This window comes from Acromyrmex echinatior, chromosome 1 (assembly GCF_024713525.1).
Source record: "Acromyrmex echinatior isolate Ae372 chromosome 1, ASM2471352v2, whole genome shotgun sequence".
Lineage (NCBI taxonomy): Eukaryota > Metazoa > Arthropoda > Insecta > Hymenoptera > Formicidae > Acromyrmex > Acromyrmex echinatior.
In genome coordinates, this window is record NC_141852.1 from 4,957,418 (window position 1) to 4,971,190 (window position 13,773).

Genomic DNA, 13,773 nt, shown 5'->3' on the forward strand with positions numbered 1-13,773 from the left:
TCTTACCGAATACTATGACGAAGGTCATTTTTACGGTCTTGATTTTCGCCTTGGGAATGAGACCTCTTGAAGACGCCCTCCTAGTATCTCTAGTAGGTCCCTGACGTAGCGCTGCTCCTTGCGACCATATCGTGACTACGATGACCGTGTAACAGCCTCCTATTATCAGTGTGGGTGCTATAAAGAGGCTAAAACTCACCAGGCTCATGTAGATCTTCCATTGAGTCGGATCTAAATCGATCCAGCACTGCGGCGTATCCTAAAAATGATTGTTTGCGATTATGCTCGTCATAAGCTTTGAAATTATTATCATTAAAAGAATTTTCCAAAAAAAGGAGGAAACAGTTGTATAAAATATTGACGCTTTATCTAGCAAGATGATAATTTTCTTTATAAGTATAAATCTTGATAACACGCGGTTTTCCAAAATGTAAGAATGTATTATAAATAAATAAATCGAAATCGACTTTTTTTTTAAAAAGTACAAAAATATAAAGAAATATCAAAATAGGTTTTTTTTAATCTTTTCGATATCTATTTAAAAAGGACAAGAGAAGCGTCCTCTTCCGATTTTGATAAGCTTTTAATTCACATTTTTAGGAGATAAAATACTTAATTAATTAGTTTCTTTCAAAGTGAATTTGTCATGAATAAAATACTTTTAAAACCATTCAATTTTTATTAAATTTTTTTTTCATCTTTTATAGTTTCGACGATATTTGTTTGAAAAAAAGAAACTATTTTTCTTCAAAGGAATATTTCATTCTTTAAAAATATTTTAAAAAATATGAATTTTTTTATTTTAGCAAGCAACTACTAAAAGCTTATTAAAATCGAAAATTAATATTTCCCTGTGTTTCCTTGTAAAAAACACACGTGTACCTGTATTTGTTTCTCTTCGTACAGGAATACGATCGGCATGCTGAACAATGCTGATAGCGCCCAAGCTGTAATCACCAAAGCTCGAGCTCTCCACCCTGCGATCAAAATTAATGCCTGTCAGTTAATAGATTATATCCAATTTTTTAATTAATATGTACAAGATATCGCATATGTTTTGTGCTCAACGAATATTTAAAATTTAACACAGGATTTTTATTTTTAATTTTTTTACATAAACATTTTTTTTTTGCAGAAAATTGACGTAGGCGTACGCAACTTTGTATGCAATGTTATGAAAGAAGCGTAGCTATTTTCGTGAATGTCGAGTTTTACGTCAACCAACGATTCAAAAAATCAAAAAGGAAAAGGTTCATCGTAACGAACGGTGCTCATGACGGGTGGCGGAACCAGTTTAAAAAATCAAGACAAAAATGTCTGTTACTGCTGTAATAAGCTTGAAATCTAAAATAGCGGTGTAGCGTGATATGATATGATTATAACATGCTACATCATTTATTTAGCTTTCTGGTAACGCAAAGAACGATCGATTACACGTCGATATTATATTTTGATTATATGTTATCGTTATTCTCATGAGCGTCATTTATCTGTTATTTTCAATAATGTATAATTAATAGCATCGGCAATTGTCTCAGCTTAAAACCGACATAAAAAGATATTACATAACATGTATCGTCGATACGAGTCCGTTAATCTTGCAACTATATAATTACGATGTGCACGATTGATAATTATGAATCATTGGTAATTGGAAGAATGATCGCGTATAGAAATTCATAACATGATGGGTAGATCTGGAATTAAAGCGAAATCTGATTGAATTATTGTAATAGTTCCGCGCTCTTTAATCATATTCTTTTGTCTCTTCGACAATGCTATACATACTTTAACCTCTGTTTAATGACATTGAGATATAACAAATGTATGATTATCATCAATTTAAATCTACCGCTATTTACTTTAAAACATGAATCGAATCGTAATTAAAATTAAAAAATTTGCACGGATTAGTATATAATAGGATGCATAAAAAATGGTTTTACTAAAGTATCTAAAAAGCTGAATACAAAACTGAAACTAATTTTTATAATTATGTATAGGACGGTCAAGCTGATTTTCTTTTATTGTTAAACGTTATATATATTTTTAATAAGTATAAACATATTATAGTATTATACATGTGTGTGTGTGTGTGTGTGTGTGGCGCGTGCACGTGCGTGTGTGTGTGTATGTGTGTATATATACGCGTCTTTGTGACGTAGAGTGATTTAAATTTGTTTCTAAACAAATTAGATCTATTTTAATTTACAACAGTCTGTATAATATTGAAAATTGGACAAAATATGACAAAAATAATGGTAAAAATATTTTCGTATTAAAATCATCCAGTGAAGTATCGTGCGACAGTTGAGCGTGATTGGTAGTCTGTGTGTGTAGATTCTGACACTTACGAATTTCTGTAATTTTACCTATCGACAAACTACGAGAACATTGATATATAGAAGGTAGAAGATAAATTTTATTCTGGTGCGGAATACCCGCCACAACAATTCGTGAGATGCCTCCATGTGATAGACGATACGATCGAGCAGAAAGATAAGAGAACCTATCTTTTTTTTTGTCCTTTACCCTGTCACAAAAAGAAGCTAAAAAAAGAAAAATGAAAGAACATGCGCAATCTACAAAGTACGCGATATTAATTTTGAAAGGAACTGCGGCAAAGATTATGTCACAGATCATGAAATAATTTGGCCGTCAATATTGATAGTGCTACTATCTTGGAGCTAAAATATTTTTAAAGAAAGTTTCGGATCGATTTTTACTACTTTTTCTTTAGCAACTCTATCTTAAGTTCCGTTAGCAAAGATAGATGCATAACTTATATCTGGTATACGGAAGTCAAAGCAATTTCTTGATACGAGGTAAATACGAGTAGAATAAAGGAATCTGAAGGATGTCAAAGTGAAGTATGAAGGCGAGAAAGGAGCATCCATACCGTACGGTAAATTGCACTCAATGTGGGCTGACTGACAGATACTAGTAAATGGTCTTTGACTTGCTGCAAGCAACACTCCAAACCGCATATTGGTATGAAATAACTCTGCTATCATACAGTTGTGATTAGATTAACGCAAAAATAGTGATCAAATTCTGTGATCATATTGATTTCTGTTTCTTCATATTGATAATTATTGAAGATGTATATATTTCTTTGAAGATCTATATTTTTGTTCATAAGATTATATTTTTGTTTTGCGTTTGCTTCAAAATTTATTTTTTTATTGATTTAATATTCACTGAAAGAACGATTTTACTGTACTTAAAAATTTATACATAGATTTAATAATAATTTTGTTAAACCATCAAAATAATTATATAGGACGCTCAAACTGGTTGTTAGGATATTAAAACTTTTTGAAGTATTGACTATCATGTTTGAAATTTTTATATTTCTGATTATTTTAATAGTTCAATCAACTTATTTTTAAAGCTGTATCTAGCTTTAAAATTTTTAGACACTTTAGTAAAATTGTTTTTCCGTGCATTTTTTTCTAATTTTCTTATTAGAACTAAAAATTTAAAATAATAATTTTTTTTTTAATATATTTTATCCGGTGAGTTTACAAAATTTTTTTTAAATGCCTTCTTTTATGAAATTTATGCAGTTCTGTAATGATAATTTAATGCATTAAGCTGTCAAGAATTTTTCTTCTCTCTCTCTCTCTCTCTCTCTCTCTCTCTCTCTCTCTCTCTCTCTCTCTCTCCCTTTACTCATCTCAATTAAAAATTTCCACGAAGATAGCTTTTTTGAGGTTGAACCTCGAGGTTGAACATCATTCATGTCTCAAGAGAATCTTGCTATATATTCTACTAAATTACAACTAAACTGTATTAATGAGTTTAGCTCGAAGTACCGCTTTGTGAAAGGATCCAACATTAAAGGCTGTGATCATAATATGCGCGCTAATGTACTCACAGCTGCCGGAGAAGTTCATCGGACGGGTAATGGCGTCATATCTGTCGATTGATAGAGCCACAAGGACGTAGGTCGAGCTATAGGTTACTACAGCCTGCATAAACCTTATCAGTTTGCAAGCTATATTACCCGCATACCACGCAACAGTCGTTCTCCAGATTATATCCGTTAACACGGATATTAGGCCAACCAGTAGATCTGCAACATGGTACACGACGATCAAATGTGATATAACATTTGCGAATGGATTATATTTACTAATCAAGATTATCAGTTAATGGAGTTTCTCAATATTTTACACTGTCTAGACTTCGAGTATCCTAAAAGACACACAAGCGCAATAGTCATTAATATTCCGGAAAATTCCTTCATTCCAAATTAGATAGAAATTTAATAGATCTACTTTGTGCATTTTATATTTTTTCTTTATTATTACAAGAATTAACCATTAAACTCACAGAAACTCGCCAAAAATAATTTTCGAGAAAATATAAACCTTAACATTATAACAAATTTATATAACGTTACGTGGTTTTTGAAGTTTAATGTCGGATATTAAGCGTGAGATTTTTGCAACCATAGAGACACCGTGCGACTCTTAACTAACTTGTGAAAAGTCGTTTATGGAATAACACCTTTACCCGAGAAATAAACCTCCAGGTACGTGATCAGTTTATAGCTCGCTTCGGTATTTTACGTCACGTTGCTCTGCTTTTATACATGAGTAAAAAACTTTTTTGAGTAAAAAATTAATACGGAACATAAAATAAGAACGTTATAATAATGCATTGGTAATTTCGGCATTTCTGTAGTGCAACATGCAGTATACTGTATCATAAACGTCGCAATAATAAGAAATTATTTCCAAAACAAGATACAATTTTTACATAAAGATATAATCATGCCATGTTCTATAATGTTTTGTAATGTTTTATATCGCGAAAGATTTTTAAAGGTTACCTAAGTAAAATATAAAAATATATAAGAATAAAAATAAGTACAGCCTCGGTCATAAATATAAAGCATGACTCACAAATTGACGTAAATATTTTATATTTTACGAAAAATAAATTAAAAAATAGTTTTATTGAAGAATAATAGGTTATTTTTTATAACGATTTAAAAATTTTGGTTCTTTTTAGTTCTCATTTTTATAACAATTTAAAAATTTTTGGTCTTATTTTTATTATTGCCAAAATGTAATAAATTGAAAGTGTTTTATACTTATGGCCAACACTATATAATACACGTAGAATTTGTAGATTTATTTTTTTAAATAATATTATAGTTTTTCCATTTTGAAATATATTTTTGTTTATGGATTAGAATGATTAAAAAATTTATTTATTTAGATAGCAAGGATTTTTTTTTACAGATTTGAGTTTTAACGTTTCTAAAAGTATGTGCATGTTGAGTTACGATATTGTGCAAAACAGATTCTTTAATAACAGCTTCACAAGAGATATATTATCAATGTTTCCTGGAATTGTTATCGGCCCAAATGTAAAAATTCTCAAAAAAACGAGCTTCAATCCTACTAATTCTTCAAATAATATCCATCTAGTTTTATCGTTCATATTTTATCAATGAAATTCAATTCCGCGCCCTTTCGCCTCGAACATCGGTCGCAATATTAATATCGAAATTGAAAACCCAAGTTATGAAATAATTATTCTCAGAGTAAGTGTGTGTGTGTGTGTGTGTGTGTGTGTGTTTGCGTGTATGTGTGGAAACATGCCAGAAACAAATTAGAGCAATTTTTATTACATACAGTTCTACTTATTAAATGACTGATATTTTCTTTTATAAAAATGTAGACTTTTTTATTTATACGATTTATACGATTTTTTTATTTGAAAACATTTTGATTTACGGAATAAAATAATGATTTTAATACGAAATTTATATAAATCTTTTTTTTTACATTAATCTATAGAATTTCGGTAGTGTTACATGTGTTTTATGTAGTACTTTTGAATTTTGCAACATCAACAGTCAGATTTTTTAACTTTTCTTAAATTTTCTTTATCGATTATCACTCGTCCCATTTTAATTAAAACAAAAAAAATTTATTATTTAATAATTAAAATACATTTATAACTAAATACTGAAATAAAGTTAATATCTTCTTTATTTGTCGACATACTGAAAGAATAATGATTAGCATATTTTTTGATTGAAATACAAAATGAATATTTAAAATACTCTAAATTCTTTTGCTAAAGAAAAATCATTCCTAAAAAATACATGTCTATAACAGATTTTGAATATCTTTTTAATTATATAAATTCATCATTAGAGTAATATTGTTATATTAAAGAATTAAGTTTTTTCACGTCCGAATCTTCTTATTGAGACTCGTGTTATATCTGTTTGCTCTTCACAATTGATTTCTCGTACAAATAAGGTCGAAGATGAGAAAAGAAGATGGAATTGTAATTTTACTGTCTATTGCGAAGCTTTATCGTTTCTTCGATAACTTAGCTTACAAATGTAATAAGATCACAAATAAAAAGACCAATGATAAAGTTTATGCATTGGCAACTAATTAATAGCAATTTGTTAGTTGACACTTGAAAGTTTCTATACAGTTTAGAAATAAGATTTTTTATTTAGATATTAGACATCTACATCTCTTAAAAATTTATTTTAAAACAATTACATTTTTGCAAATAAAAATTTATTAAGCAAAAGTTTAATTTTTTGTGTAAGAAGCTAAAAAATTTGCGTGAAAAATAGTTTCTGTATAAATATTGTTAATTACATATTATTAAAGTAATAGGGATATGTGTGCACATAATATCATTTGGTACAATAAACATGCACAGAATTTGTGTGAGAAAATGTTTAAAAGTGAACAAATGGAAGCTCTATATTCTTATAAATAAAAAATAATATACATATATATTATTTTTTATATTATACTTATACCTTATATTTATATACATATTTCGTGTTAAATATTTTTTAAATATTAATATTTATTTTTAAAAATAAACATTTTCTCTCACAAGAACATTTCACATTTTTATTACACAAAAATGAAGAATGCGACATCATTATTTAGAGTCTTTTCCTTGGAATAGCGATGTCGCATGTCTGTTGCGAAGCACGTTTGTAGTGACAATCACTAAGGAAATATCTCAATAGGTATCCTTAAATTCAGCTTGATTGCAAAAGCACATTTTCTATACTGTGAACGACATTATATGATACTCTTCACTGCATCACAATACTACATTACGATTCTTCTTGTTATCATTTGTTATGCGAACAAAAAGTTTTGTTAAATAATTGGAAAACTCAATAACCAATTTTGATCCTTATTTTCAAATCAATCAGTATAAATTCTTAAATAAGTACATTAAATAATTAAAGAAAAATATATCTTGTACCTTTAAACATATGTATTTTTTGAGATATTATTTTATAGAAACTAACATTTTAGACACACACACACACACACACACACACACACACACACACACAAATTTTTTATACATTTTAAACTGAAGGCTAATTTATTACTAGTTAATTATTCCCTTTCTCTTTAAATATTTTTATTTACGTATAATATTTTAAGTATTTTTAATAACTTTTGATTTTTGATGTACATAAAGTTTACTTTAAATGATTTTAAATATCACTCAATAAACGTCTTCTCTAGTTTAAATTGTACTCTTTTCCTCATATTTTCTGTGACATGTTATTTTATGCTATGCTATAGAAAGATTTCTTTTCTCTTTTATCTCTCTTATAGACATTAACTTAAATCCATTGCTTTTAGTACCGTAAGTTATTACACGAATAATGCAAGAAAAATAGCATTAGCTGTCACATAATACTAAGATATTTTGTAGAAACGTGACAGAAATAATATAATACTGTATGTGACAGACGGACTGTGTGTTTGTGCCTATACGCTTGTGCATTTGTGCGTGCGTGCGTGCGTACGTGTGTGTGTGTGTGTGTGTGTGTGTGTGTGTGTTTTTAAATATATGATGTATACTTATTAAAACAAAAAGATGCTTTAAATTAAATTTTGTTGAATATGCTGAAAGTAAAAGGCAAATCGCACTTCAGAAAAACCGTAAAAAAGATCCATTTTTTTTATTTTAGATGCTTTCTGGTGCAAGTTCGAATATAGACATGCACGTATGGCTGGTTCGATATCTTTTATTGAAGGACATATATGAATAGTAAACTTCTTTATTGGAAATCCAAGTTGGTTTATTATACTAATTTCTCGTAGAAATATCAGCATCATTCTTGCATAAGAATAAAGTTATGTTTTTAAATCGTTTACAAGTTTATACAAATACTAGAAAAAAAAACTGATATTTAATCAGTCGCAATTGTAGCAATACATTGTATATTACAAAGAAGATATATTTCTATTGATATAATATCGTTTTAAGTAAAAGTATATTTATATTCAATTACAATCAATATATGTAGATGCAATGTAATCAGTATTGAGATATAAAAATCATACATATGATATCGTTCGCGTTTTTGATATTCTGTTACATAAAGATACGTCAGCGAGAAGAGAAAAAGGAATATTTATCTGCAAACGTATATATGAAAGAGGATGCGCTATCGTATTCTCCAGAGCTGATTCTGAATTAAATATCAAAAGCGAAGATTTTGGGACCTAACGTAACAGTAATCTCTGTCCACAGTTCTCGTTCGAGTAAATATTGACAATGCGGAATAAAACAAAGTTACGTTCGTGGCGCTCTTGTTGTTGTTTAGATCGTTTTATTATCTTCTAGCTCTATTGATTGTACAGGTATTATTTTTACAAATTGTTGGTACACGTAATAGAATTCATTGTCTAGTTTGAAGCTGATGTACTTTCATAAAAGATAAAAACTTTCTTAATTAATTACATTTAAAAATAAAGACACTTACCGACAAAAGCCAGTTGCATGATGAAGAAATTCATTCGAGATTTTCTACGTTTTCCCAGCAGAAGTCCGGCGAGAACTGCAGTATTACCGGCGACTATCACTGCAAATAGTAGCCATAGTACCGCAAATTGCTCCGTCTATAAAAAGAAAAGCATTTCTTTCATCTCTGTGAAATTAGTGATTTTATTTTTAATTTAGTTAATAGAATTGTGATTCTTCCTTGAAAAATTTTAGAGTATCTAATATGTATTTTGCAATTGTATTTATCTTTATATTATTGAGCTTGCTAAATTGAATATGAAACTTAAAATTATACAAAATTTAGACTTAAAATCATACAAAATTTAGACTTAAAATCATACAAAATTAGGATTTGAAAACGCAATTTTTTTTACAAAATCATTATTTTTAAAATATATCTTACAATTAAATTGTAATAAATTGTAATAAAAGAAATTTTTTATTGACGTTTTGAGAAAAAGAGGAGTGCTGCATGATCATTTCATTTTTACCGAAATTCCACTATTTTATGATTTTATATTTTTCAGGCATACATTGTATTTTCTATTTTTTTCTTATTCGCTGCACTTATATATCTATGAGTAGAACCAATACGAAGAGAGTGTAAAGATATTTTTGATGAAAAAGAACGACTGTATAATACTCTCTCTCTCTCTCTCTCTCTCTCTCTCTCTCTCTCTCTCTCTCCCTCTCTCTCTCTCCCTCTCCCTCTCTCTCTCTCCTCCCCCATCCTCTCTCTCTCTCTCTCTCTCTCTCTCTCTCTCTCTCTCTCTTTCAAAAGCATTAATAAAGAAGCACTTTTTTTATTTATAGTTATTATTTAATTCTTAGAATATATTTGCTGCAAAACAAGGCTTTTTTTATAAAAAAAATTTTAATTTCATAAAATTGCCCGGATTTTGGATAATTTTAAACTTCACATTTCAATACTCAATACACAAGTTCAATAATATAAAGATAAATCGATTTTAAACGTTCTCTTCATATGTAAATTTTGACTCTATTTTATTATCCTTTATTAGATGCATACACATGCATTATGATTGTATTTTGACGTGACGGAATGTTATTTATTGATTTGCACGACCCGAGTAAACAGTTGATTTGATGGTTAGTTTACTAGATAATGTGATCTCGTATATCGTTCCGTATATTGCACGCTGTGTAATGAGAGAAACATGTGAGTGTTAATTTCAACATCGTTTGCATGGTGCACGCCATGCTTAATACGAATAGCAAACTGATTTGCTTGATCATAAATGCGACTAATATGATACACAACGTGATTTTATGAGAATGGACAACCAGCATATATCGCTATATAAGTCTTTAATGCAGTTTAATACCTTCATACTTTTTTCATAGCAATAATAATAATCAGTTGCAATAAGTTTCAAATATTCGTGGACACTCAAGTTATGTTTCGATCAAAATGTTAATTAATCTTTACTTTTTTAAATCTATTGATTAAAATTATTTTAAAGACTTGGGAAATAATATTTCCTAAGTTTTTATTGATTTTATAAAATTCTATTACAAATAATTTAAAATATAAAAAGAGGAATATACTGCTCTTTTAATAAATACACAATTTTTAACAAATTAACAATGTAATTAATAAACTCATTAAGTTAATACTAAAAGCAACATCTTTAATAGAGAAAATTTATGATTTTAGACGATTATTGCATTTGAAGATATATAAAATTAATAAGTCAATTAATTAAATTGAACGATTATGCGTCAACGTATTTCATTGATAATGTCATTCAAATATTTCGATTATGTTGCAATGTGGATTGGGAATGCAATTTGAATTTAATTATTTTAGTTTTGAAATAAAGATGATTACAGTAATAAAAGTAATTGCTAATAAAGAAAATTTATAAAAATTTAAACATAAATGTGTAAAAGGCAAAGAACCTGTAAGCACAAAGTTTTTTTCTTTAAGAACTGTCTTTAATCGATAAATCATTTACAAAGTCATAATTATATTTTATTATCATTCGAACGTCGCATGATAATCGCATACAATCAAACCCAATATATTCTTCTGGATATACATATTCTGGACAAAATTAATTAAGTTATTTTCTAGAAAAATATATTGTATAATGAACTTTCTGCAAAATATTGATGTATCATACGTCAAAATAACACTCCGTTTTTATATCCTTTTTAGTTTATTTAAAAAATGAATATTTTATTAAATTAATATTCCAATATCCATCTATTATTAATAAAATATTCATAATATTACGACATTCCAACATCTATTTATTAATAGAATATTCATAATATTACAATACAATAAATATTAATATTTTATTAATACTCTATTAATAAAGTTTTGTTAAATAATAGAATAATTCTTTAATAATATTCTATTATCATAAAAATATATATATTGTATAAATAATAAAAATAAAATGTGGCTTAATTATACAATATATAGTATGAGTTTTTTCCAAAATAATATCAAAATTAATAGATTTCATTAATTAAGAGTAATCGAATTAATAAGAACTAAAAACTCTTAATATATATTTCTCTCAAATAATATTTTAAAGAGAGGGCATATAAGAATCAATTACAATTCTTAATATATGAAATAAAGAATTATATTATATGATAATCAGTAAAATGAAAGACGTAGACAAATATAGTTAATCATATTACATCACTATATTATATTACATTGCATTACATGTTTTGACTTTAAGATTAAACCATCTTTATGTACATTATTAATATTGCGATTTGTCTATTTTCTTTTACATCATATTATCATTCTCATATGAACATTTAAGGGCTCAATCTTGAAGTCAAAATATGTATAAATATATACAATATATTATAATTTAATGGCTAATGTAATATGACTGACTATATTGTCTACGCTTAAATTTACTGATTTTCTCTCTATCAGTCTGATTCCACATTCATTGGATGTCGGATTTTTTCAACCTTTTCCAATCTTTTCCGTTCTACATTGTCTTTGAAAGGAAGGAGTTTGGCCATACTTAAAACGCCACACTCTTGCTATGCATGTTGGCGAGTACATACATATATCCATTAATATATGGGATCTACAGTTTTTAACATTAAATGGTGATGGTAAAAATACTCTCGGAGATTTGCCATTGCCTTCTGAAAGAGGGCGATCAAATAAAATTTGAATTCTTTGGAATTTGAACCCTGGATCTTTAACAAAAAGCAGTTACGCTTTGCGTCACGATAGTTACTACTTATAATATACAATAATTAAATTATAATATAATTATATTATAATATAATATAATTCTTATTTATTTCGTATATTAGGAATTTTGTAATTGACTTTTATATGCTTTTTCTATTTTTTAAAAAAAAGTAATTGAATTTTAACTGATAATCAAGTCTAATTAATATCGTAAATTATTTTATGGATAAAATTTGTAAGCGCGGAAAAAATTTGTTTTCGATGTCTAGCTATTATGATTTGTGTCTTTTGATTAAAGAGAATTTGTCAGCATTGATATTTCTTTGCCAATGGATGTGTGAATTACTTTGATATCTACTTCTCGGATGAGAAAATATCGCTGAATCGACGAAAATCGTGGATCACAAAATCGTATCCTATTCGTCTCCCTCTGTTTTTTCCACATTCAGCACTAAATCTATATTTCTATTCCGCAAATTACGAACCATGAAAGAAAATTATACGACAATGATTTAGGTCAGAGTTATCTGATTTTACCGGGAATCGCGTATCGAATATACAAATAGAGCATCTACAGGCTTATTTGCATAGATTGTTATCCATTTACAGTGACTTAATTCTTAATCCAACAGTCTTTATAAATTTGATTTAATATGACATGCATGAAACAGCACATTTCAAAAATGCTTAAAAAATGAAACTGTGTTAAAAGCAGACAGAAAGACGAAAATCTTAAAATGAATTATTGCTAAATTTGTTAATTAATTACTTCTGTGATATTTAGATTTTTATAATATATCTATACATATAGTATATAATATTTATAATTTTACATATTTAAAATTAAAATGTGTTAAAAGATGTTTTAATTGAGTTTTAATCTTTTCTTTAAATTAAGCTTATGGTGCTCGTTTTCCTGCTGGATTGTTTGCATTCTGATAAATTATGAGAAATTCTGCGTTCTCTGTGTGTGTGTGTGTGTGTGTGACGCAATTCTATTAATTTACACTGACCAATTTAATCTAATGTGAATCATCACTTCTCCTACTAAATATATCGTTATTTTATACTAAAACAATGATTATATATGACACTATACAGTGTCAATTTGACATTATATAATATGAAATTGACACGATATAGTGAAAATAAAGTCAAATTTAATTTCTGTTTTAGTATAAAATAACGAAATAATTGAATAGGAGCAGAGGCGACTCATTAGGTTAAATTTGAACTATAGATTTAACAATATACTGAAATGCAAACAATTCAGCAAGAAAACAAGCATTATGCGTCTTTATTTATAGATAAAACTCTTTTATTTTTTTACTGAACTTAACAGTGATTCTATTTGGTCGACAAGGAAAAAAATAGACAAACGAAAAATCTATATAATTTTGCAATAAAACTGACGTAATAAAAGAGAATGTTTACAGATAAAAATAATTTTTATAATATGATAGGAAACATTGTTCGTGTTTTATTGAAAATGTCCATTGTAAATAATGATCTTCGAAATGATATTTCAAAACGGTTTTGCATTCTACATGTTACTATTGAATTTATTAAAATATTTGACGTATTGTATGATTGGAACAATGTAATTATTCCTGTGAGTACTATAAATATTAAATTTTAAGTTAGTATACATATGTATCTGTTTTATTGAATAGAGAATACATTCTTCAATGTATACTACAATTACTTGTCTTAAATAACTAAATTGAACAAAAGAGGAGAAATCTAAATATTAC

General features: G+C 27.6%; 1 protein-coding gene across 3 annotated transcripts in view; it reads right to left on the minus strand.

Moving 5' to 3' along the window:
• CCAP-R (Crustacean cardioactive peptide receptor) overlaps positions 1 to 13,773 on the minus strand; it is an 89,001-nt gene that overhangs the window by 12,148 nt on the left and 63,080 nt on the right. For all 3 annotated transcript variants that reach the window (XM_011058405.2, XM_011058402.2, XM_011058403.2), the window contains exons 3-6: positions 8,798 to 8,933; positions 3,881 to 4,078; positions 883 to 977; positions 7 to 259 (exon numbers count right to left, since the gene is read on the minus strand). In XM_011058405.2, the coding sequence (XP_011056707.1) occupies positions 7 to 259; positions 883 to 977; positions 3,881 to 4,078; positions 8,798 to 8,933 (682 nt within the window). The remainder of the gene's footprint in view (positions 1 to 6; positions 260 to 882; positions 978 to 3,880; positions 4,079 to 8,797; positions 8,934 to 13,773) is intronic.